Raw genomic sequence first — 27,089 nt, forward strand, 5'->3', positions numbered from 1 at the left:
AAAAGAAAAAACTATTTTCCTCACTATGTATGCATTAAGATAACATTTGTTTTGCATAAGCTTTTTGTGCTTCACATAGGCCATTTCTTCCAGTTCATTTCAAATGATCATCTTTTAAAAGACGTGAAACAAAACATACCCCATAAATGATCTAATGTCAACACTCCTATTTTTCTTAGTTATTACAGGGCAGCCCTGTCTCCTAGAATTTTTTTATCAAATCACACATTTTGACAAGGTTTTTTAGGGATTGATGATTGCTATCTTAATTCAGCTTCAGTGTAAAAACACTAAACCTCACTGCTGTCACATCAGATGCATTTACAACAGGTCTTCAGAGTGACATTATTTTATTTTTATTGAGTAGTTTGTATTTTTTTATACCGTGTGAGTTGTGTACTTTTTGTTTTTATTGTTGTGTACAGCACTTTGGTTGTTTTGAAGTTCTCTAGAACTTAACTTTATATAGTTTGACACATAGGGACATCTTGTGGCCAATGGTATGTACTTCTCTTTTGAAATAGTGATGCAGTTACAACACTAAGAACCACTTTCATCTCATCCTTTTACAAACAGGCATGATGTGCCAAGCCAAAACACCCCACTCGCTTTAACCTTGCATGCCATTGGTGAAGGGCTCGTTCAGAGTTGATCTGCGTCGGTTCCACAACACATAACCTACCAGGTACCACTGCCTAACTGCATTCCTCACACTTTTGCTCTTGTGTTTTTGGTTGTGAAAAGGTTAAAAAGGACATTAACCTTGTATATAGATCCCCAGTATTGCTCTTACTACAGCATGTGTACCATTTCGGCATGTGGTGTGATCCAAACACACGCGGGCCTGGTGTGCCTGCTTATGGTTGCTAAGCTATGATTGGACAATCAGTGTTATGAGAAGCAGCGGCAGCCTATTCCATTTAGCTGCCTCAGTTTCAGGGTGCAGGTATGAAACCTCCCCAGATCATCAGAGGCTTCATCATTTGCTAAAGTGGATTTCCAGTCTCTTTGTCATGTGCGGTCACAGCCACAATCTCCGATCCCAGTATTAAATTTGTTGTTTGTTCAAAGCCTTGTGCAATGAAAAGGAATTTTGACAAATACCATGTAGCTTGATCAGCAAAATGGAGAGAGAAAAGGGTTTTCATTTAAATTGCAAGAGGAGAAACACTTTATCTTCTTCACACTGTCATAAGTGAACAGTTGCTTGACATAGTTGATACTTAAAGTGCTCATAATATGCTTTTTCTCTTTTCTTTATTGTGTTATATATCTTTTTGTGCACATTATAGGTTTACAACAAGAAAAAGCGCAAAGTCCACCCAAAGGGAATTACCATCTCCAACAGAAAACGCTGTTCACAAACTGCTCCAAACTACTTTATTGTAGTCCAGCCTTTACGTCTGTGACGAATGTGCATCACTTTGTAACACACGTTATAATGCTCAACTAGCTGCTAGCGTGGCACTTTCTCATCCTCTGCAACTAACAAGCTAGCAGTACTTACTGGGCATGTGCAACTCCCAACAAAGATGAAGTAGAGTAGACGCAAGGCAGCCATTTTGTGTAATCTTGTTTAGTTGATGCATTAGTAGTCTAAAACATGGCATATTGCTCAATTAAAGCCAATTCATGAAAAAATGAGTTAAACGTGTATTTGTCTATTTCAGTCCCCATACACTAAGATAAGGCTGTACAATGCTGTATAAAAAAAGAGCTTTCAGCAGCCTGGAAGTAATTCAGACTGTGTGGGTACATACTGCATATAGTCACATAACTTGTGTGGTGCTTTTAGAGAGGTATGGCAGTTGCTAAATACCAATTGGAAAGTAGGTCAGTCACGCATGATGCAAAAAATCTACTGATGGAATTATTAATACTTTGGACTAATTTGTCACCAGCCAGACAAATAAAGCTTCCTACAAAATCTGTTATTCTCCTCTCAATGAACCAAAGCAGAGTAATGAGCTGTCCAGTGAGGTTTTTATTAGTCCACCTCATTCCTTATTGTGAGTGTTTAATAAATACAGTCTTAAAAAAAAAATGTTTTGATGTTGCTATAAGTAGAATTTGGCTGACTTTTGTTCACAAGAAGTTCCAACAAGTATGAAAGTAAGAGGGAAGGTGCCTGCGTCATTTCACGAGGAGAAGCTGTTGATGTGGCTTTAATGCACGTAAATGGCCTGATTAAATGGTAAACACTTTCATTACTTTGTCTGACATCAAGGGAAATTAGTCCCACATTTCTATATTCTACAGTTGTGAATGTGAATACAGAGCAGTTTCAGTTTGTATAGAGGTTATTGCAAGACCTGTTAACGCAAATGCATTGTGCTCCAGACGCAGAGAAGGTGGCTCTGCAACATAGTCTCGGGAAGGAACTTGTTTCGGTGAAACATTTGCACCCCGCAAAAAACGCAACATACAATATTAAATGAAGTTAACGATTCACACAACACAGTAGACCTGAGACCAGTGAGCTATTTAAGTTAGATGGATACATGGTTAAATTTGATTTGCTCTTACCAGTATGTTTTGTCAATAACAAATCCCCACCAGTCCGTCCTAAAACGTCTGTTAAATAGTAGAATGTCCTTTCCATATTATTTTCAAATGTTTACAATCATTCTCTGAAAGAGCCAAGCAGGCCTGCCTCCCAATTTCCTTCAAAAAGTGCCATTTGCAGAGTGTAGCTTGTCTAATTAGAGGTTCTGATTGTTTCCTGAAGAGAACAGGGTTTAAGAACGGCAACACAAAGACAGCGGAAGTTAAGGGACATCTGGAGGAAAATCCAGGGATTATCCTGGATACAGTATGTCGTTGATCCAAGTATTAACTTTGAGAGTGTTAAATGTTATTAAAGGACCTTCTTGTTTTCACAGACATCATCGGGGATTTATTTTTCTGAATAACAGACGCTTTGACTGAGATGTAGGTCTGTTGGAGTACATGACAGGCACAAACTAAAGCGACCCTTTTTCATGTAGACAGAGGAGTCTGTGCTGTGATGCTCACATGTGTGAGTTGTACAGATACGTGTTGTTGATGCTCCAGTCAGGAGGGAAGTCCTGCACCGCGTGGCTCTTGATGTGTCTCTGCATGGCAGCCAGGCTATTGCAGAACTCCAGGCACGCTGTACACTGGTAGGGCGTGGCCCCACCGTGAGTGCGCAGGTGCTTGATCATGGCTGAGTAGTCCCGTGAGCGCTGACCACAGAGACGACACTCGAAGGGTTTCTCTCCTTGAAGCAGCAAGAGAAGAGAGCAAGGGGGCACAGGAAGGAAGACAATGGAGGTGTGCTTACATGAGAAATGGCCTCATACCTTCAGGCAATAAAAGTGCATTCCTTGCCAGTGTTATACACATGGCAATTTGATAGGGTAGGTTATATTACTTGACTGTAATTTTTTTCAGGTCTAATTGTAACCTATCAGGAGATTATTTGCTTAATTTGGAGTGAAATTAAACAAATTCATATCACAGATGGATGCAACTTATACATACAGTATGCATAACCATGGTTGTATCTGGATGCAACAAAACTAACACAGTAGATCAATAGACTATCATTCTGACCACAAATTTAAAGTATTTAGTAAGTAAATGTAAAGTAACGGCAGATCCTTTAAAACAAATGTTTTTGAAATATATATACATCCATGTGTGTGTTTGCATGTTTCAGTTTTTAAGATTTAGATGACCAAGGATGTAAAATTGCTCTTTAAAATGTTGTTTTAGGATGAGCTTTCATCTGAAAGACCCATTCTATCTGAATAAAATGGGTCTATTTGCAGAGAAAATTGCTTAGCAAAGGAAATATATTACAGTAAATATCTTGCCTGATGTTGGTGGTCACAGCTTGCATCATTGCACGGTAAAACGGTTGTACTCTGTGAACTGCATTACACTACAGAAATAATCATAATTCCTTGAAGCAGCTGGATGCTTATCGTTGATTGATGGATTATCCCATGCAAGTTTCAAGTCTGTAAGTTTCAAGTTACTGTAAGGTGTGGCTCATAGTATTACAATGAGTGGAAACCGTCACCTGCCTGGAAGTTGGTCAAAAATCGAAACCACAACACTGCTGCTGCGGAAGATGTTCATCAGTTATGCTTTGGTAACTGGTCTAAAACATGCAAAGGTGCTAGCACGGTTTTAAGAAAATCTATTGGCTACAAAAAACCTAAAGAAAGAGAGGCTACTTCTCTGTGAGAGTTTGTCATAAGTGCCATCTTTTGCCAGACAAAGCACGTTTTCTCATGCACTGTGGATTGTAAAAGTGGGCTTACCAGTGTGAACGCGGATGTGTGTGTCAAGTTGATGTTTCAGACTAAACTTCTTGGGACAGTGTTGGCACTGGTAGGGTTTTTCACCTCTGTGGTCTGGTCGATTGGATTGTGGTTCATGCTGAACGACATCTCCTCTTCCACAGAATTGACACCCTGGACAGGCTTTGCCTGTGCAAACGCAAGATGAGGGAAAACAGATCAAGGTCTGAACATTGCGGTGGGCTATAAGGAGCCTGGCTGTTTACAAAATGGAAGTCCACCCTATTCATGTTCATTCATGTTTCCTACTATCAAACACAGTAAACAAAGTATGCTCATAAAACTGCGCTTTTTTCTTCTTCTTTTGCTCTTATGTGTAAACTGTTTATGTATTTTTTCACATTTTAGTCTTTTTAGAAAAACACATTAAAGGGCAATGACATTTACAAGCCACCAAAATGACCAATTACTTGGTATAAAGTGAATCATTCAAGAGCTGCATGATTGGTTGATTAATCAAAATTATTCAGCAAATAGTTTGATAATTAATTGTTAGTCCCTAGTTTCAGATTACCCTTTGTGGTGCTTTTCAGTTTTGTCATTGTAAATTGAATAAATGTGTCTTGTTTATTGGTTGGATAAAATATTTCACATTTGATGAGGTCATTTGATGATGAAAAAACAATCAGCATATTAATCAACAAGAAAGCTGAATTTTTTTATTTTTTTAATCCGGCTTAAATGGACAGAATCTGTCACAAATTATAATACTACTACACCTCCTTGACTTGATAGCAAATTAATCACTACCAGTTTCAGTGTCTTGCATATGCTTTAGAATAATATGTCAGATACACAGTATTTTAAGCACTTTGAAAGGCACAAGTGTGTTTTAGGTCAGCATCCTGTTGCAAGACAATACATTCAGTTTTTACAAGCTTACTTTCCTGTCACAATGTACATGTCTCCCGTCAGATGTTATTGGGTCTTTTTTTAAATTTCAAAGGTGTGATTTTTGAGGTTAATTTGGCAACTCTGAAGCCTCTCAGTACCTATTTTTTTTTTTAGGGTTTCTCAAGAGAAAACATGGGCCTCAGAGTATAGACAGGATGCTGAAATAAGAAGGGGGTGTACTGTAGTAGGGGAAAATGAGAGAATAAACCACAACTATTGAACACTCACCACTATAAACAACCTGCTGAGACCTGTTGTCATTGGCATGCTTCCTGTCCAATATTTCTATTCACTTCTCACTTTAAAAGACCCAGCTTCCTATATAGATAATGCTTAAATTTGCATTGCCATTATTAACATACAAAACTATAATTTTCATAATTTATAATTGTATACATTAGAGAAACAAATTTTGCTTGAGTGGTATTATGTACTTTCTGTACTTTGTTACCATAGTACTATTCCTAAGTTGTGACATTGCAACTGCATTGGAAGCATAGTGTTACCAATAGCCTTACCTCTTAAAGTAAGAACATAATGTTCCGTCAGATAAAACTTGTTAATCAGCTGGATTGTACAAGACAAACTATCATACTTGCCTGCGCGCGCACGCACTCAAACTGGGTACTCCCTGTACTGGGGGTCCCGTTTTTCCCCCAGTCCAACACCCCTGCATACACACACACACACACACTCACACTCTCTCTCTCTCTCTCTCTCTCTCTCTCTCTCTCTCTCTCTCTCTCTCTCTGTTGGTTTAGCTATTTTTTGTCATCGCATTGACTTACATTTATATAATTTCTAATAATTTACATTTACAATGTAATTTAATAAAATAAATATGTATGATTGTTTGGTATAGGACAAACCACTGTTGCGATGCAGTACATACTGTACTGCACATATCTAGTTGTATCTAGTAACCACACTCCTGCTCCTGCTGCACCATGCTCTCAAAACCACAACTCTCTTTTTATCACTTTCCATTGCGTAGCTACGTTGCTGCTGGAGTCTACCGAGGTTAGAGGTCATCACATGAACTGTTTTACTATCATGTTACAGTGATTGGTTCTACACAGGAGCCCTGGTTCCAGCCTTAATCGTGTTGGATATTAAAACTAGCATGTTTAATGTTTTGTGATCATTAAATACCTAACAGTATGGTTCCCGTTACGATTGTATCGTTACCTGATAGTGTGGAGGCTGACTCCTGCAGCACTGGATCATCACAGAGGCTTGTACTGCAGTGTCGGCAGTCTTTAAATCTCTCTCTGCTGGCTTTGGGTACCTCATGGTAACTGTAAAATACATTTATATAACGGTTGCAAAATAAGAGAGAAACAGTTTTTATTTGTGCTCCAAAGAGAGAGCTCACTAAGAAACCATACAGCAAGTAAAAGTCTCCGGTGAAAAATGTGTCAGTCGACATATATTACGACATTACGTGCTATCACAGATTACATCCTTAACACCCTTTCCTGCCTCTCCATCCCCAACCACAAGATAACTATAGCGCCTGTCAGAGTAAAAGCTAATTTAACTTTAATGTAATGTGAGAGCACAGGGTGCAGGCTAATGTAAAGCTATATTTTCCAGAAAGGCACACGTTTTGAACAATCTTTTTTGGTAGAAAGTGGCAATGTCTAAACAACTAGGTTTCAGTGGGTGAAAACCTTGAATTTTGCAAAGGAGGGGAGAAATTTAGGGGGCTCCCCTTTAGAACAACTGTACGGTAGGAGGTACATCACCCCAAAAAAATCTTCTAGTATCAGAACAGCAACTATGGTTTGTTTTAATCTAACAAAAAAGCTAAAAACTTATTTATTTTAAACTATAATTATCTTTATGGGATACCGAACTTCTGTGTATCTATATAAGTGTTTTGCTCTTGTGTGCTGTAATTAGTCTAAAGACAAAGATTGTAACTTGTCAAAAAAAAGAAAAAGACTTGATTGACAGGGAGGGGTTAACAGTTGCAACTGCTGTAGTTGGAAAGTGCAGGAAACTCTAGCGCACACACAAACAGCATTGAGTCAGGTAATAAGCTGTCGAAAGGGAAAAATTGAGCAAAGGGGATTCTAAATGACTCTGAGAGGAAAAATAGGGAGACAATAACTGAAAGTTAAAAAAACAGAAGTTTCCGAAATCATGTCCAAGTTTCAACTTACCTCTGCTCACTGGTTTGAACGGTCCCAGTAAATGCTCTCTGTGTGTTTTTTTTCCTTTTTAACAGGCTCTGCTTGATTACATTCCTCATCCCTGTAGACCTGGCATGAAGCTTTTGTGTGTAATGTGGATGAAAGACTGAGTAGCCCAATACAGAACGGTGAACAGGGGTTTGAAAATGAGATCCGAGAAGAGGGAACATGTGGGGGGTGGAGAGGGAGAATGGGTGTGCTACAGAGGACTGGTTTGAGGACTGAAGGGGGTGAGTTGCAATTAAACTTGAATAGTTTGCTAACTGCCTCAGGGTGTTCACAGAGCTCCACATGTTTGTCCAGGGAGAAGAGAAAGGGGAACTGCTGCTGGCAGGCCTGGTGAAGACATGGTCTCTGTTATGGGATGTTGCTGACACAGGGGGGAGTTTGGGCTTCTTTCTTGGGGATGGCTGACTGTTGGAGTTCTTATCAGGATCAGAGGGCGAGAGGTTTTCCATGACAATGCAGTCCCTTGCCTCCTCCACTGGGGAAGACGTCTCTTTTAGTTTTTCCTCTTGAACTGGACTTTCCTTTTGCTTTTGATTGTTCTCTGCACTTTCTTCTTCTTCTTCGTCTTTGACGCATACAATTTCTCCCCTTTTGCCCTCCTCTCTGGCTTTGTAGTGGAGATTGCCCAGCTGCTTCCAGCACTGGTCCTCCAGCAGTGGCATCTCTAACAACTGAGCAGCTCTTAACAGCAGGTGAAGGTCATGCACAGACACCTCAAGAGTCTGTGTGTAGGTGAAGTCCAGAACTTGCTGGAAGGTGTGGGGTGATAAATACTCCAGAGTGCACCGGACTGGGCTGTCTGTGTCTGCCTGGGCTAGCTGCTGGGCAAGTCTTCTGCTAGCACAAGCCAGTACCAGCCGATGAACCCTGAAAGTTTGACTCTTCACCGAGATGATGGCATCACAGAGCGACCCTGAGCGACGTAAGGCATCTGCTTGCTGCAGGAAGTGGGAGTATTGGGTGTTGTTGATTCGAATCATTTTCAAATTTAAATGTATCAAACGTCTGAGAAGAGAGAATCAAAGGAACAAAAACAATCAGAGAGAGATCCCAACAGATTATGCCCACACTGTCAAAATTAGATACAACTTTTTCCAGGTAGTAACGCGGTATGTGACATTTCAAGAAATGCTAATTTGTAAGTAGGAAATTCACTTTGCAAATCCACAGCAGGGATTGGTGTATGATAAGCAGACATTGTTTCTCTGTGGTTCGTACAGTTTTCTAATGCGAGCTGAGGGGGCAGAATGTACCCGAATGGATTTCATTATTTGTTTGTACTGCGATGAGACGGTGTAACCGTGAATTTAAGTTTTAACTACTTTTTTTTGTTTTTTTTTATTTTAAAGCAAATAAACGACCCTCATATTTTTTTGACAACAACCAATAGGATTTACACATTTTGTTTTTAGGAGACACTCAAATGTGCAGAAAAACCTTCCTCAATCACAACTGTATCTGATATTGTTTCTGAATTTCTGGTTGATGTGTGGAAATGTACTGTTTTGTGTAAGCTTTGATATTCAGCACTCACATACACACTCTCAAGCCACAAAGCCGTAACAGTATATGAAACCATGACTAATGACTGTACGCATGAGTAAACATGAGTAAAGTTTGAGCGTCAACAACAATAACTGTATTTGGATACGACAAACATCAAATGCAAGGGTGGGATCGTGTAAATAAGTAAGTATGTGACAGAAATATTTGGAATTTTAACAATATTGAGATTACATGGATGAAAACGCTGTGGCTGTGAGTCGAAACTACCGGATGCCTGAAGTAGTCTTCTTCACACAGTCTGAAGTCTATAAGGAACGTTTATGATTATACAGTGTGTGGTTGGTTTCTGCTGCGGAGGTCACAGTACTGTGAGCTATTACAGAGCAAGTTGCAACCCATTCGGTCCCCTGATGGTAACTATAAATGGAAAGTAGATGTGAAACAAAATGACATTTAGTTGTCTCATTACTGGAATTCTTGCAGTATGCAGTTTTATTTGTCCGCCTTCCAAAACCCACTCTCGCTCTCTTTGCTTTTAATCAAATTAACTACATTTGGAAGTATTTTATTCAAAATTTAAACACAATAGCATATAGCGCTGAGAGTGAAAGTGACCGTGAAGCCGCTCCAGTCTCAGAAGTAGAAAGTCATTTAGATTTACTGCATCTGATAAGAGCCAGCCAGCCAGCAAGCTTCAGGCCGCAGTTTAGCATACATTTATTAATTAAAAAGTAAATACAGTTATACAATTTGTAATGTTGAGTGCACAAAGTTGAGAGCACGTAGGGAAAATGATCATACCAATCAAGCATCCATCAGCTCAGTGAACCCGACACTATCGTCTGCGTACATGAATATAATGCCGTAGACCGTTTCCAGTTGTCAAAAGCCATGCACTGCCTGATGAAAATACTGTATATTGTCTTAATAGACATCATACAACATACATTCATTAAATTATGTCAATTAATATTTTATGCCTGATTAACATATATTCTGCATAATATGCTGTCATGCATTTCGTACATTAATCATATAATTCATATGAATTTCCTTTCACATAAGATCAATAAAAATGAATAAGTAATTACAAAATAATGAACGCTATTAATATATAGTGGTGTAATCATTAGTCATAGAAGCAGCATTGTGGCGATAGTTATTTGGCAGGTGGATTCACATGGTGTTTTGCAATGTACTGTATGATAAATAACTTTAAAGTAACTTGAGTTAACACCATGGTATTTTAGGATATTCTGCGGAAACTTTAAAGTAGTGCAATACGTTGTTTAATATACAAACCTTTAATGATTTTCAGTTGCAGAGAGAGAAATGTTGCTGTCTTTCAATGGCAACTGTTTATCAGATTGGCTTGCCATTAAAAACTAAATTTTAGTAACTGCTTGTTAGACAGCACTTTCAAATATTGTGGCTGACCCCTACTTTTTAATTCTGCGTAAAAAAAATTCATGTAGTGGGGTTCTCCCGAGGTCAATGGCCTTTACATGAATTATTTTATTGTTTTGTATCCTGTTTTATTATGTTTCAAGTACCGGCAAACTTTGTCTAAATATGTTGTATTTTTAGAATATATTTTGTAACTGGCTTGTGCAATAATCAAATTTCCCAGATGCTGTTCAAATTTACAACAAACTCTTGCAGAGTTGTGACATAGTTAGCAGGTCTGGAGCTCCTTGCAGTCACAGTACTATCTCAATGCTTACACAGGGGAAAACCTTGCACGCATATGTCAGGTTTACACATCCTTTGACAGGACATGATCTTACAGTCAGCCTCCCCAAAGCTTGCATGTAAAGAACTGGAGTCACTAGAGAGTTGCCTGAACTTACAACCTCCACGGGTAACAGAAGATCAATAGCGGCACATCAGGTTGTGTTCACAGTAGATCACATAAAACAGGTTAGATGAGCAGCGTTAAAGTGTATCTGCTTGTGGTTTCAAGTTTAGAAACTTGAAAAGAAGCAAGGTGTGTGAATGAGACACTTACCCGGTGCTTAGCAAATCTTCTCCCTGGAGAATGAAAAGCTACCTTGCATCATGACTGTAAAGTGACTTGCAAAGTGACGTGTCTGTCTGTGTACAGGTTTTTGTGAGGTACAGGGTGGTTTCCTCCTTTGCCTTTACAGTCCCTCCTCTTCAATATATCTCTTTTCCTTATTGGTTCATTGATAATGTTGCTTTAAGGTTTGTTCTTTTGTGATAAAAAAAAAAAGAAGACAAGAAATACTAACTTTCTCCTCAGTTAACCAGTTTTTTGTTGTTGTTTTGTTTAAAGCATGGAGGCAGTTTCACTATTTAATTTATTTCAAATGGTTTACAGGGTAGAAACATAACATACGTTGATATTGCATGCAAATCTCAAAACAAACAGAAGTAACATTAGAAGTAACACATTTCATGAAACTTAGAAAGATTTCATTTGACCAAATAATTTGTGTGTCTGTGCATGCGTGTGTAATTGGGAAATTGAGCAAAACAGGGACAGTGGTTAGAGTGGTATTTGCATCACCTGTACATGCTGTACATGATTTCCTCCCCTCCAGCAACACTTGCTGGTCACTACGTTAATAGGCTGTTCTGTGCTGAGACAAAAACCACTTCAAAGACACTGATCTGTGACAGGAAACATACCGACAAAAGCCCAGTGGTACCGTTATGCAGATCTAGGCCTAACTGAAACCTGCACCAATGAAATAAAAATATCTGCTTTGTCCTTTTGACATCAGATGTCAGTGTGAAAACCTGTAAAAATAGGCTAACTGTTGAGCGCTGGTCAGTTTAGCAGACCTTGATAGTTGAATAATGAGTACATTATTACTTCTTAACTATTATTATTACTATTAACTATTACTAGTTAGCCCTTAAAGCTTTATTTGGCCATTAAAAACGAATAAGCTATTTTTTTTTGCTTTGATTAGCAGCCTATTTATTATTGTACTATGCAGTATTATTAAAACGTTGTATTATGGTCCTACACATTTTAGAAGAACACACACTCTCTTTGCAATTGTTTTGTTTGTTTTTAAGTTGGCTGTAGTGCGGCTAGAGTCTGTGGTATGCACGTTGTTGTAAAGTTCTTCGAGAGATGCATTGAGCACAATCAGACATGCTGTAAGTGTAGAAAGAAAAATGTTGATTACAAAATGAAAAAACAACAACTAAATAACACAGTTAGCCATCACTCAAGTATCAAATTATTATACAGTACAAGGCATTATCTCTGTGATTTGATTTGAAGACAATACATTTACAAAGAATATATAGAGTTGAGTGTCATCAGTATAGCTTTGAAAATAGATGCCAAATGTACTCCTAGCTCAGATACATAATGTGTGATTTGAATTAGCAGTGGGTTCAAAACGAAGCTTTGTTGTACACCAATCTCAACAATTAAAACTCTGAGTATATGCTGTTTTGGAAAATAGAATATGATTACAGATAGGACCAAAAACACATCCATCAGTGAATACTAATGTAGTTTTGAGACCATACAAGAAGTTTATCAGGGTTTTAGAAAGAGGAAAACATCTAAAACCCAACTTCCAACATATGAGCTACTACACAGTTAACACTCGTTGAGGTATGATGTAAAGGGATTGGTCTGAGGTTTCAGTAGTTCAGTATATCTGATGCACACATCAAAGTTTGGTTCTGGCTGTTGAATATAGGCCCATTTGGGCAGTTTGGCTTTGAATGTAGGTGTCTGCTGGTCTGTTTAAAATGACTGGTACAACAATTCATAGTTCTGATTTTGAAGTAGGGTTAAACTGGGTCATATGTAACATTCACAATTCAAGCATTACAATTAAAACACAGTCAACACATCTGGCTCATAGGACAATAAAGAGAGAGCAATGCAATTCGGACAGAATTCTTGCCGGGGTCCAGACCTTTGAATCTGCCCACCCCAGAGTTCACTGAAAATAAAATCAATGGGACTTCCAATAAGTCAATCAGTGCCATTTCAAGCTGTTGTCAAGCTGTCAAAATATAGTGGACCACCATGGGACCTTATTTTGGAAGAAATATGAATAATAGTCAAGATGAGACAAATACATTTTTGATCCCGTGAAATTGTGCCATGAATTATACATTGTCAATTTGAAAGATAATTTTGCAAGTCAAGAAATTCTCAGTTTGTTGTAAAACTGTTGAAGAAATAGACAAATATAGACTGCACAGCCAAAGGTTGCATAAGTAACGTCTCACGTTACTTATGAAACTATGGCTAGGCTAAGATGCCGGTGTGTGTATGTACAGCCCAGTCTCATGGCAGTTTGTGAAATGGTCACGTTATTTAATCCATTGATTTGTGTACAGGTCACGTTAATGTCGTTGTATTTGTGTGTTGATTACGAATTTTGAAGTAATGTATTTCAATGGTAAGCCTATTTCGTGCTCACAGAAAGATTACGGCAGTGAGCAGTACTGAAGGGTCGGAAATACGCACAGGGAGGTTGGTCGGGGTTGATTGGGTCAAACAGCACAGGACTTTCATCCTGAAGACGGGGATTGCGTGCTGCGTGACCTGTACATGAATCAATGAATCAAAATAACGTTATGGGGAAAATCAAATCCCCCACCCCCACAGAAATCTGTTAAAGTTGTTGTAATATCAGGCTGAATATGAATACTGAATGTAATGAGTTAACATTACATACATTATTAATAACAGGTGATTAAGTCAGTAGGTGATAATATATTGGAATATTCAGTTTTCACTAACTGTACATTACTAATGTCAACATTATGTTCTTTGATCGTGCCACTAGTTAGTATTGCGTCATTGGAAAGTGATCTAATATCTATTAGGTTTGTCATCAGAAGTTCTGCAGCAGTGTCTAATGTTACATACAGGAGGCCTACCGTATCATTTCCAGGGTTGTTTTGCTCATGACGTTGGCTCTGCATGTAAGATATGGATGTAAATGTAAATGTGCTGTATTTATATTGCGCTTTTCTAGTCTTAACGACTACTCAAAGCGCTTTTATATCATACGGGATACATTCACCATTCTCACACATTCATACACTGTTTTCGAGGCTGCCATACAAGGTGCCACCTGCTCATCAGATAAACACTCACACACATTCACACTCCGATGCGCAGCATCAGGGGCAACTCGGGGTTCAGTGTCTTGCCCAAGGACACTTTGACATGGGACTGAAGGGCCAGGGATTGAACCCCCAAACTTCCGATTGGCAGACAACCGCTCTACCACTGAGCCCCAGCCGCCCCTTATGTATGGAAACATACATGATGTCAAATAATTAAAATTTGGCATGCTACCCTCCATTTGTCCTGTGTAGTGATGTTTCTATGTCATGAGTATAGTGAAAGCAAACATATAGACTTGTTTTGAAATTTTCTTGCATGCTAAACAAATACTTAAGAACTAAATTCAAAATGTGTCATTGAAACACACAAACACTAGCGTCCTTTCCACTTGTCACCTTTCTGGTCAAGGCACATGTGTGTAGTGTTAGTGTGTGTGCGTTGTGTAGTGTTACACACAAGGTGATTTCCTTGTAATTGCTGTGTTCACAGGTTTAACTTGTTGACTTTAGGTGAGATTGTGTGTGTGTGTGTGTGTGTGTGTGTGTTCTATGCATACCTTTTTACATCCCTTCTATGTGAACAGTTGTCAAGTATTGCTATAAACCAGTGTGATCTCATCTATTCCTCTCAGAGAAATTAGCATTAGACCATCACTTAAATGTCATCTTGCACCATATGGAAAGGATACAGCTAGAGCTGAGGGCTTCACCTTCCAGTAATATCAAGACTGTTAGTCCCCCACACCACACTCCTCAGCATCCCCTCACTATCCCCTCACTGTCAGCTTAACAGTAACCATCAGAACCATTGTCAATGCTGACTCACTGAGGTGTCTGCTGTGTGGGGTATCTGAGATCAATGCTAGTCTATGCACATTATTCCTTCATTCTGCACTAGTGTGTCCCTCAGCACCCATACACATTGTATGTTGTTAGCAATGTTTATCTTTTAATTCATCAAGTAAGCAACTCACCTTTGATCTACCTATCATGCGTTTTAATCTCTGCATACTAAGAGGTTTCATATTGTTCTTTTGTTGAATGAATCAAAGTGTTAGTGAACTAAACACAATGCTCACTCAGACTGTGATGTGATAAAAGTCATGGTTAATATGAGTCATCTTACATTACCACAGTGGCAGTATAGGTAGAAGTCAACTTCAGAGGAACCACTACCAAGATGACTGATGTGCGCTGAGGCATCAATGACAAACTGTCACTGTACAGACACAGAGCCTTTTCACAGTAATCTGGGTAAGCAGGACTACCCGTCAGTCTTGTGGTTTGGAAGAAGTGATCCTGTGCAGGGCCAGGGGCTGGGTCTTGACACTTCGTTATAATTTGTGGGTGAAGGAAGTGTGAGGCCTACCCACGCTAGTGACAGTCAGGTAAATTGCTGCTTGGGAACTGCCAAGGCAGCTAATCAGTTGCTTTTTGCAATGAGTTTGATGTTGTGAATGGTTATCACAGCATAAAGTACAGGAATTATATTTGATTAAAGCAGCAATTTGCTTAGAAATGATAGGAAATGAACCCCTAGAGCTACAGTACTGTATAGCATTATTCCTTGCACTACATTAAGTTCAGAGTGCTACACTGTATGTTTCTTGTTTTGGTTGTTTTTTTCTTTACAATACCATTGTTTGTAGAATTCTAATGTAAATGAAATGTTGTAGCCTCTGTCCCTCATTTAGACAACTTAATATGGCCATTAAAACTGAAGGAAACTCATGGAAACAGAGCCCATTTACTTTATTTTGCTTTGTTGAGAGCACTGAGGTGATACGTATCATATATATCTCTCTTACATAGGAAGTGAACTTTAATTTTGGTGTGACTTAAGGAATCATTGAAACTCCATACTGAGAACTGAAAGAACCTTATCGTACACTTTATCTTGATTAAGATTTTATCTTGTATTTCAGAAACCAATTGTATTTTAGATTGTAATGTGGCAAGAAACTAAGAATTCTAAGTGTACTTTAGGTTTCTTTTCCAAAGAATTCAACTGAGGAGATACAAGCCACCCCCCTCCTTGACTGGAGAGTTTTACATCATAGGGTTTATCACACAGGTTGCATCATCATCAGTTTTCCATCTCCTGCACGTTGCCCCATTGAGATGGATGAATGAACATCTGAAAATCTGTGACTAAGTAATTCAATAAGCACAGACACAGTATTTTATGGGTCATTCGTTTTTATTACACTACTAATTAGCTTGACCAGTTTTAATTTCTCAGATTGCTTGCAAATACAGTTATACAACAGAGAACATCTTTGCCAAATAGGAATAACTGTCTGCTTATTTGTGGAGCATGTCTTTGGTTAAAAGTCTGAATGAAAATGAAGAACAGCTCTCTTAATGGTGCTATCAACATCCCTAGAATCAATGCGGTATAATTGAAATCAGACATTTAGCAACCTGTACACAAATTGAGTAATTTGGTTCTACTTGTGCTTAGTGCCACTCCTTGTCAATTAGGCCATATGTCTGTCTATACTTCCCATTTCTAATGTTATAAACTTGTTAATGTTTTCTCATACAAGCTTCTAAATTTACATTACAGGTGAAAAGCATGACCCTTGATCCAACTGATTATTACATAGAAATAAAAAATACAGAATAATTACATCCAAAACACAGCATTGTAAAAGGCAATAATGCAGCAATTAAAATCTCAATAACATTGTTTATATTTTGTTGGGAAGTAAGGGTACAGACCAACAAAGAAGTCCAGAATTTGACAGAGGACGTACGTACAAATGTGATTTGATTAACTACAGTATACACCATTCTAAGTCTGCTAAATGCTGGTAGGAAACCTTCAGTGGTTTGGGAAACACAGGCAAGCTTATTCTCATCTATGGTTTCAGTAGTATCATTACAAGATCAACTGACTTAAACTGTGAACATACGTTTTCATTCACTTACGTAGCTGTACAAATTATACAAGGGCTATGACTTCTCTTCACCTGTCATAACACAACCGCAACCTGCAATTAACCTGCCTAACAAGAAAAACAGAAGATTAATGTTAAATCACCTTTGATAGTCAAACTCTTTTTGCTTATCGCAAAGCAAACTTTACAAAAAAACACAACTTATAAGTAAACAAACTTTACATTGAAAGGACAAATGGAGGGGTTTAAAGAAAACTTCCACCAGTAATAAATAAACAAAATATGACATTTTGGTATGGATTAACTCTACTATAGCAAAGTTACGTAAAGACTGATAAACAAAAAGCAAAATCCCACAATGTGACCTTCCTTAACCAAGATATTATGATAGAAGTGGCTAAAGAAAATTCTACCTGAAACACTAAGCAGTTAACAATCAGCCAGAAAATAGGGGCAATCCCTTTCTTCTTTACCTACAGGGTACTATGTTGATCATAAACATGACAAACTACAATGAGTCATTCAGTGAAAAGCTATTTAAGAAGATAGTAACTTAAATATAGCATCTACAGAGTACTAACATTTAATGTTGTTGTTTCCAAAATTGTCAAACTGGGAGATTTAAGGACATACAACATGTTTTACTACTATCATGCCTGAGTGTGGTCTTACTACACACACTGACACTTCACATCACTATATGTTTTACACTCCGCTGCTCTGTGCATTATAACACGCCTAAGCATCTGCCAAATGTGAACATGAACAGGTTGCTACAGGAAGTGATGAGAAGGACGCCACGAATGTATTGTGTCTGTTGGAAGTGTTGAACTTCACTACTACTATTAGGTCAACTAGGGGAATGATGCATTACTGAAAAAGAAGATGGAATCTTAATGTCTACCTTAAATACATTCAGAAAGAGTTACTGTGTCGTTGTCTTGTGCTGGTTTTTGCAACAGTCCGTTTTCAATCAGCCATGTTAGGAAAATGTTTCTCCTTCTCGCAACAGCACAATGTACTAGTTTTATGTATTATTCCATAACATCAATGCAAATTAATCATAGAAATGTCTACATCTAGTAGTATGTACCAGTATTTCTTACGTTATTTACAGTGTCCATTTTGAACGGTGACATTTCCAACTTTTCAAAAGCAATGACAAGAACAACACAAATAAATACAGCAGTATCATACACCAAGTTGTCATGCTTTCATTAACATAACGGACTTCTGATTATTCTGTTTACAGTTATTTAGGTAGAAGTACAAATAAAATAAACTCATTCACTGACTAAATTAGCTAAATGGAAATATTTGGTATATTTGGCCAAATAATTAATAATGATAATGAGAGCAGATCTTTAGAATAAAAAAAAAAAATACATGTTTTTTTTGTACCAGAACATAGTTCTGTATGTTTTAAAATGAAAACCTAAATGTCTCACACATTCAAAGTAAACACCTCCACATCCTCACTTAATGTTCATGTCTTAATATTAGAGGTATGGTCAAATGTTACAGTAGCTCATGGAGATAAGGACAGCTTTACAAGAACTCGTATTTGCCCTTTTAGCACTGAGTGGGTTTCAAATTGAGAATTACACCATTTAACTAGCCTGTCAATCACACTCATCTACACAGATACATCATATCTGTGGTACAATTTGAACAAAAAGAGTCTACTACTAAGAAATAAATACTATAAAGCAGTATGTACTGCTCAACTTCACATCTAGTGAGGAGCAATGGGTCAAGTCATGCCACTGAGATGGTTTTCCTGTCTATTAGGTGAATATTTTCAGGATTATGAAATGCTGTGGCAACGCTAATGGTAAGAGGAATCCTCAGACTCTACCCCCAGAGGAGTATTAGATTATGATAGGTGATGTGAGTTTGTATCATGTGTCATTATTCACATTCTAGTAGTGATGACAGGTTGTTGTTGGTCATTTACAATAGGTTCCCCATACTTATTCAGTTATTTCAAGTTTGTTACATATCATAAATCCGTCAAAGGGAGTGTATCTGGGACACCACTGTAAGAAAAAGTGGGGGTGGTGGGGGAGGGGGACGACAAAACTAGTGGTCAGGCATGACTTGTTGGCAGCCCCAGTACCTCAGTTCATCTGTTCAAAGAATTTGTAGGTAGGGTTTTCATAGCCATGGTTTTGCATTTTGTTGAGCTGTCGTTCCTCTGGCGTCAACATGGGGTCAACCTGCTGCGAGACACACAAAATATCTAATTATTACACACTAAAGACAAATTTACGAGCTACCTACACTTATTTGTTTTCTTGCCTAGAGTAAGATGAAAAGATCAATACCCTTCTCATATCTGTACTGTAAGTATGTAGCTGGAGCCAATAGCCGGCTAGCTTAGCTTAACAAGACTGGAAACATGGGGAAACAGCAAGCCTGGCTCTGTCCACAGGTAACAAAATCTGCCAACCAGCACCACAGAATCTCAATAATTAACACATTACATAAAGTTAATACATAGAAAAACTTGTAATTGTATTAAATTGTAAACTGACAATTCACCGTTTTACTGTGTTTATGTGATTGCTGCTGGAAGACTATTTTTTTTCTTTTTTATATCTTTGGCCAGAACAAGGATAGCGGTTTTGCAATCCTTCCAGTCTTTACGTTATGCTACTGTAAGCTAACCAGCTGCTGGCTGTAGCTTCATATTTACCGTGCAGTTGTGTCAGTGGTATTTATTAAGATTCCTGCAACCAAATTGAATAAGCATATTTTCAGAAATGTCAAACTATTCATTTAAATTTACAATATGTAATTTTCTGCCACTAGGGGTATCCCAATCGAACTAGGGATCGATATTGAAAGATATGAAGAAATTAGGTCTCTACTGTTAGAGCAACTGTTTCAGCAATGAAAAAAGATGCTGTGTAGCAGAAACAAATGATGCCTTACTGTTACTGAGTATACGTCTGTGACGCTGTATGATTTACAATTACTCCCAAAAGTATCATTTGGTGTTTCCGGTGTTGCCCATGTTTTGACTGAAGTTCAAAGAGTGGCCACATATTATACTGTATGACACGCTCTGTGTCACTGATTAAATTAACAGAAAAAAAAATACACAGGTATGACACAAGTATAGCTCTTTTTAGACATTTCCATGCAAACATACTACATATAATATTGTTAAGACTGCCTTTGGCTAAAATAAAAAGGCCTATCTAGGATCGTACCTCTACGATGCCATGACTGATAGTGCCGTATGGCTTTCTGCGCACCAGCAGCAAGCTGATTACCATCACCATGGCAATCGCCACGGCCACCACGAGCAACCCCACAATGGCGCCACGGTTAAATGTCTCCAAGGCATCGGGTTGCTGTGAAAAGAGAGAAATGTGCAGTGAGACGTTACACATAAAAGTAACATGTACTGTACTGAAGGGACAATATGAACTAAGCAATTTCTTCACTTGCTTTTTAACAAGGAAACATTATGATTCTCATACTAGCCCTTACGAGTTCATCTCTCTCGATCTCAGGAGGTTTGTTGACTACCTGCTTGAGCTCCACAGAGGTGTTGATCTAAGAGGACAGGGAATGTGTAAGAATAAGAAGAATTTTGGACTCAAACATTGAAAACATACAAAAACAAAGCACAAATTCCTCTGTCCATGCAAAGTGTTTATTAAACGGAGTTTATTTGAAATATCACCAGCCTTTTTAGAATGAGCAAAATGATCATCATTACCTTTTCCTCATATTCATAAGTAGGGCCTCTCTCAGATGTGGTATAATCATATTCATCAACTGCAGACACTAATGGTAAAGACAAAAACATGTAGCTGTGAGTTAAAGTAAGAGTAAGTTCACTGCAATAATTGTAAATAGAAAGAAAACCATGATTTTAATGGCACTGAATACCAGCTCACCTTTCTTATTAGACTGCAGTTCTTTAGAGATAAAAGAGTGAAAAAAGCATTATAAACAAAAGCAGCCTGGCATTTTTACACCTAACTTACACAATTCGGACACACTTAAGGATGCTGAATTTGTATGAGTAGTATGTAGATGTATATACCAATGCGTGGAGGATAAGGCCTGTTCTGGAAGGCTCTCTCCTCTTCCTCTTCATCATCCTTTTCCTCCTCGCTCTCAGCCGGCAGAAGCTCCTCAGTCGTGCGGGTCTCGGAGAAGGAGGTGGTCATGAGCTCACTGATGTCTCCTCTTTCTGCCTTGACCAGCTCCTCTACAGATGGCAAATAAAGAAAAAAAAACAGAAGTCATCAACACTTTCACACACAGGGGTCTGCAAATTTGAAAACTGAAAAAAAAGGATATATTGATGGATAACGGTAGCTAAAGCTTACGGATATCATTGTGCAGCTCCTCAGCCAAGGTAGGGTCCTTGTACAGCAGTGCAAGACTCTGGTTCATCCTCTCTTCAATTACATGGAGATGTGTGTACACCTGCAAAAAATAAAAATCCGTTCTGCTTAGGCATTTTACGAAAAAAGGGCCACGGAGCTGTGTGTCAAACTGGTCCTATCTGTGAAAAGAGAAGCTCGGAATTGCTTCCTTAAATTAATGAAAAAAAAATCCAAGTCAGCAAAGACTGGCTTTAATCTTAGTCTAATAAAAAGAAGATTGGTAGCTGGTTTTACCTCTGTGGGTTCAGTATTATTAACTCATCTGCAACACGTACGAGCTCTTCAGCACACAATGTTCTGTATGTCTCATGGTCAGCAGAAAGCAGTCTTGCATATCAAAAGCATGGCTGTGGATAAAAGCAAATTCCTCCCACACTCTCAGACACACACCTGGAATTTCATCTGCTCAGCCTTCTGGGGGTCAACAGCCACAATATGCTGGTAATGCCTGAGTGTGTGTCTGCGGTCCTTCTGCTCTGCATTCATGTATCGCTTCAAGGCCTGCAGCACATGCTCTGGCTGGAAGACAAGAGTTTGAGGAGGACAGAGGGAGGAAATGCCAGACCGTAAGATAAAAGGTACCACAGAGAAAGAATCTAGAGCAGATTTGTGATTGTTGCCAGGTTTAACTTTATTTACGTGCTGTTTTTTGCCCCTCCTCAGCACACCACGGTGGACTTACCTGAGGGGGTTCAGACTGTACGGCAGTAAGGTAGTTCTCCAGGGCCAGGCGACGGTTGTTGTTAAGTATGGCTTCCACTCTGGCAAGATGAGTTTCCACCAGCCTCTGTCTCTCTCCAGCGACCTGTTCTTCCAGTGTTTGCAGCACAGACTGGAAGTGCTTATAGATGAGGGAATAGATGCAAGGGTGAGTAAAGCTCATGTTACACTGGCACAGGATAACTTCAGCAATATCTTCTGCAAATTTAACATTCATTTCTACTGTTACGCTGATGACACCCAGCTCTACCTCTCCACCAAACCCTCGTCCACTCTCCCGCCAACCTCCCTTACTGATTGCATCTCTGAAATAAAAACCTGGCTCACCCAAGACTTCCTCAAATTAAACAGTAATAAAACCGAGGTTCTCCTCATTGGCACAAAATCTACTCCAGCCAAAACCGACAGTTTTTCTCTTACTATTGTTAATTGCGTCGTTTCACCCTCCCCCAAGGTTAAGGGTCTGGGTGTCATCCTTGACATATCCCTTCAATCCCAAAATAATAACATTACCCGGTCTGCCTACTTCCATCTACAAAACATCAATCGCCTCCGCCACTCCCTTACCCCCCACACTGCCGCCATCCTTGTCCACAGTTTTGTCACTTCCCATCTGGGTTGCTGTAACTCTCTCCTCTTCAGTCTCCCTCACAAACCCCTCCACAAACTTCAAATGGTCCAGAATTCAGCTGCCCGCATCATATCTCAAACCCTCTCTATCCACCACATCACTCCTGTCCTCCAACAGTGCCACTGGCTCCCGGTCCAGTTACGTATCCAATTCAAAGTCCTCCTGTTTCAATGCAAGGCAATCCACAACTCCGCCCCCACATATTTGTCTGATCTCCTCCAGCATCCCACTTCCTCCCGCTCCCTCAGATCCTCTTCCTCCAGACACCTGTCTGTTCCCTTACCACCATGGGGGACAGAGCATTCAGGCGCTCTGCTCCACGTCTCTGGAATGCCTTACCACGCCAACTTAGAAACATTGATTCATTCCCCCTGTTCGTCACACCCCCATTTCAAATCACAACTTAAAACATATTTGTTTAAAACTGCCTATTTCACTTGAATGTCTATGGCTATGCCTTTGTCTGTTATTGTTGTATAGTATTTTTTGCTGTTTTTAAAATGTCTAATGTATATATACCCTCCACGGTGTCCTTGAGTGCAGAGAAAGGCCCCTTTAAATAATGTAGTATTATTATTATATAGTAACTTAAACTATTGAATAAACCCAATGCAGCAGGTTAAAAAATATCTGCTTACCTCGTTCAGGGCCTGTCGCTCTGACTTTGGCAGGTTCTTTGACTGGTTGTCTGCCTCTGCCCATTCCTTCATGATCTAAGGAATTAAAGAGACATGATACCTGTATAACCTGTATGAATCGTACACTGACAGAGGCATGCAACAGGATATTTATTTTTGGCTGTACCATTTGTGTTGCTGTAGACTGTGTATAAGTTGTCATATCACATAAAGTGCACACAAGGAACTCTGGTGTACCGGTTAAAAACATCACTGATTTTCATTCAAATTTTTGACATGGTTTGGTTTTAAAAACATGGCTAAAAGGGAGTGTTCAACCATTTAAGAAATTCAATTATTCACTGTCATGCTGCGAGTGAGATGAGAACATTGATACCACTCTTAAACAACTCATATCAACACTAGCCTGGCACACTATTCAAGTTATAGCATGTACTGAAAATTAGAGGTTAAGTCTCTCATGGAAAACAAATAAGGGTATTTCCCAAAATTATTGAACCACTCTTTCAAAAAAGTGGGGCATTAGTTGACACAACAACACCTTTGATCAACTCTATCACCACAACAAAAAATGCTGGTTACAATGTATGTTAAAAATTAAAATAAAAACTATGATGCGGATATCGTTGTCTGACTTACTAAGTTGTCCTTTTTTATATATAAGGGCAGTTATAAAAAAACAGTAAATACATTTGTGCATCTGTAAAGACATGGTGCTTATTGAGACTGTTGAGCAAGATGGCTTGACTGCAGTGAGGCAAATAAGGTATTTGTGGTAAAACCACAAGTCAAAAAGACAATCTTGAAGTTGTACAGCTGCTGTCTTGAGATTGTGTGTATGTAAGATAAACACATGCACGCAAACATAGATGTGCAGCGTGATACACTCTTAACTTACATAATGTGCTGTGTAAGCGCTGCCTCTACGACCATTGCAAAGTCTATTATTGGTTTGTTGATAAAAACTTTAACTCTTGGCAATACATGGTTACTATTCTAGTGTCTAAAGCTGCACTGAAATAACATTCTATTGAAATTATGAGAGGATTCATTTTACATGGGAATATATATGGTCCATTGTCCGTAGTATACATTTTAGGCCGCACCACCCAGCTTTGTTTCTTAGCGCCGTATGTGACATTTCTTTTATTCTTTTCTTTATCTGCCGCCCTGAAAACACAAAACATGTTCAGGTCGGTGACCTGTCATTCTAAAAATAAGATTAGAAAATGAGAGCAATGGAACAGCCAGTCTCAGTCCGACCTGCCAGCCAACAAACTATTAGCCTGTTCTTGCTCTGTGAAAGTCACCTCATTGATGCGCTTCATTCTGCGCTCCTCCAGGTCTGTTTTGGCACGGAGGAAGTTGGCATGCTCAGTGTCATCCACTGGCTTCTCAAAATATACATCAACGCCATCTGTGGGCCGTGGTGTAGTCACTAGATGAGAGAGACAGAAAACAGAGGTTATTACTGTCACACAGATCGCAAGAGCCAGAGAGCAATTCTCCTGTAATTAAAAGAACAGCCCTGATTAAAATGTGACAGGGTGTGCACTGAGAAAGTAGCAAGAGGGAGAGAGGGCAATTTTACACTATCATTTGAGGAAAGGGAAAAATTAAACAAGCAACAATGTGAAACTATAATGTATCCTGGAGAGAAATTAGACTAAAGATAATTATTTTTTATAACCTCAGCAGAGTACCAGGGAAACCATCACTCTGTGTTACACACAAGAATAATCACTACTATAGATTCTCTGGCTTTCTACATATCCCAAATATTGGAAAGCAATTTACAAGATTATTAAACGTAAACCATGATATTTTTGTGATGAAGAAATTGGAATTTGCGTTGAGACGTCAAGTAAACTGAATTAGTTACAGTACATAAATTCCACTTTAATGGAAATAAATGTATTTTTACATGTTACGATGTCACGTTATTTCTGGATAAGTAGATATCAATATGTGTACACAGCAGTACTGTTGCCCTGCATTTTTACATTTATTACTTACTTATATACTTGACAAATTTTCTATATTTGAAATGAAAATACAGTACAGTGATAGAAATATATATCTGTTGTATTACATGTATACGAGAGAGAGAGAGAAGCATGAGGGTTTGTACTTTTTGTAGTGTTGGGTTTAATAATACTTTCAGCAAAAATCAACCTGATGGCATCATAACACACCCAACCCAAAACCGACTGACAAAGTATCATCAGGCCCTGGCTTTTCTATTAATTGCTTACACTGTTTCCCACACAGTCAGTGAGCATTGTCATGGTTTACCATCCTGAGTTTGTTCTTAGTCAAGTTCATGTCTCTAGTGGTCAAATTCTCCATTTCCTGTGCAGAGTAGCTGTCAGCTGAGGCCTGGAGGTTGTTGTGAATGTGGATGTGTGTTATGCACATCTACATGATATACACGAGCAGTGAGGTCAGTGGTCAGTGTAGACTCAACAGAGGCTGATCTGGAAAGAATTAAGCAGCAAAAACAGCTCCCTTATATATTTAGATAGAGAGGCTTTTTTTGCACGCATGCATGTGGGGAGTATGGCCAGACAGTATGTTTTGGACAAAAACCGAGCTACCCTTCCATTACTAAACACCATAGTTTGTACTCCAGGAGTGAGATTATTGTTAACCATTGCTACTAAACACTCACTGCAGGCCAAGACTTTTTACAAACACTAGAAGGATTAACAGAATAAATTAGGGACACTCACAGATGTCTCCCTTCATCAGAGGTGCAGAGGTGGTGGGTTTATGGCTTTTCTTATAGTAGAAAGAGTCCAGATAGTCTGATGTCTGGTAGGGGCCTGAGTCAATGGGATATTCATACTCCTCCGGATCTTTAACAGGTATTGCCTCCTCCTCCTCCTCCTCTTCTTCTACCTCCTCATCATCAACTTCTTCCTCCTCTTCCTCTTCCTCCTCCCCCTCCTCTTCAACCACTTCATCATCTTCTTCTTCCATATCGGCCTCATCCACATCTGTGTCAGGGGAGGGGCTCGGAGTGGGGGCTGTCACTTTAGTGCTGTGGAGAAGTGGAACAGTCATTAACATTTACACAGAATCTCTATTCCTTGGACATCTCTGCGTGGTCGAGCTGAATCATCTTACACAGAGTTGAGTTTTTCACTGGTCTGGGAAGTGAGAGTCTGCGGACCAGCGGGTACTTCTCTTTCCTCCGTCTCTCCTTTACCGCCTGAACTGCCCCGGCCTGGGCAGCACACGTACTCAACCCCGCGGAAATGGTCTCCACACGGCAACAGCATCCCATAGCTGTGGAGCTCCAGATTGTCTGCAGTGCATTCCTGAGAGGGAGGCAATCAATTCCACTATGTTGAAAACACAAAGTATATTGAGTTTTGGAATTTCTTGAATAAAATACTGCAAATTCTAAGTATAGCAAGAGAGAACTCTGAGTTTCTCGTATGGGAATATAAAAAGTTGACAAGAGGTGATAATTAGGGAGATTTACAACTTGAACTTTGCCACCGTTCTGATCTTAAAAAAAAACTCATGTAGGCGTGCTGTCAAAAAGTATGACGTGATACACAACACACCACTGGGCAGACTTGTCTAGTCTGACTTTGTTATTGCTGTTGGGGCTGGCTACAGAAGAGGTTTTACATCTGCACTGGAAAGGTCAATGTGTACATGAAAATGCCCCCAGTGGAAAGTCTAATAAAAATCACCCTGATGCTTTAACCCCTTTGTTTTTCTTACTCACAGGTTGTCATTCTACAATTGGAAACA

General features: G+C 39.0%; 2 protein-coding genes and 1 long non-coding RNA gene across 5 annotated transcripts in view; 1 reads left to right on the plus strand and 2 right to left on the minus strand.

The window, feature by feature from the left end:
- Positions 1 to 566: 566 nt before the first annotated feature.
- Positions 567 to 27,080, plus strand: LOC117946944. Its single transcript, XR_004657119.1, has 3 exons — positions 567 to 685; positions 21,996 to 22,200; positions 27,066 to 27,080. It is a non-coding gene; the product is annotated as an uncharacterized LOC117946944 (long non-coding RNA).
- On the minus strand, positions 2,340 to 11,040 carry zbtb32 (zinc finger and BTB domain containing 32). 2 transcript variants are annotated; one of them, XM_034875420.1, is made up of 5 exons: positions 10,947 to 11,040; positions 7,394 to 8,437; positions 6,414 to 6,523; positions 4,293 to 4,445; positions 2,340 to 3,241 (listed from the first exon to the last, which is right to left on the minus strand). In XM_034875420.1, the coding sequence occupies exons 2-5, from the start codon at positions 8,410 to 8,412 to the stop codon at positions 3,012 to 3,014; spliced, it is 1,512 nt and encodes a 503-aa protein (XP_034731311.1). In that variant the 5' UTR covers positions 8,413 to 8,437; positions 10,947 to 11,040; the 3' UTR covers positions 2,340 to 3,011. The 2 variants fall into 2 exon arrangements, with proteins under 2 accessions (XP_034731311.1, XP_034731310.1); XM_034875419.1 differs by having other exon boundaries at positions 4,293 to 4,460.
- aplp1 (amyloid beta (A4) precursor-like protein 1) overlaps positions 16,199 to 27,089 on the minus strand; it is a 32,864-nt gene continuing 21,973 nt past the window's right edge. The window contains exons 5-17 of one of the 2 annotated variants that reach the window (XM_034875390.1): positions 26,451 to 26,644; positions 26,054 to 26,364; positions 24,632 to 24,759; positions 23,322 to 23,396; positions 22,015 to 22,173; positions 21,723 to 21,851; positions 21,273 to 21,372; positions 20,984 to 21,151; positions 20,835 to 20,855; positions 20,654 to 20,721; positions 20,422 to 20,487; positions 20,139 to 20,282; positions 16,199 to 19,139 (exon numbers count right to left, since the gene is read on the minus strand). In XM_034875390.1, coding sequence (XP_034731281.1) covers positions 19,041 to 19,139; positions 20,139 to 20,282; positions 20,422 to 20,487; positions 20,654 to 20,721; positions 20,835 to 20,855; positions 20,984 to 21,151; positions 21,273 to 21,372; positions 21,723 to 21,851; positions 22,015 to 22,173; positions 23,322 to 23,396; positions 24,632 to 24,759; positions 26,054 to 26,364; positions 26,451 to 26,644 — 1,662 coding nt within the window. In that variant the 3' untranslated portion in view covers positions 16,199 to 19,040. Of the gene's footprint in view, positions 19,143 to 20,138; positions 20,283 to 20,421; positions 20,488 to 20,653; positions 20,722 to 20,834; positions 20,856 to 20,983; positions 21,152 to 21,272; positions 21,373 to 21,722; positions 21,852 to 22,014; positions 22,174 to 23,321; positions 23,397 to 24,631; positions 24,760 to 26,053; positions 26,365 to 26,450; positions 26,645 to 27,089 lie in introns of both variants that reach the window. The other variant, XM_034875389.1, reaches the window with a different exon arrangement.

The sequence above is a fragment of the Etheostoma cragini genome, chromosome 6 (assembly GCF_013103735.1).
Source record: "Etheostoma cragini isolate CJK2018 chromosome 6, CSU_Ecrag_1.0, whole genome shotgun sequence".
Taxonomy (NCBI): Eukaryota; Metazoa; Chordata; class Actinopteri; order Perciformes; family Percidae; genus Etheostoma; species Etheostoma cragini.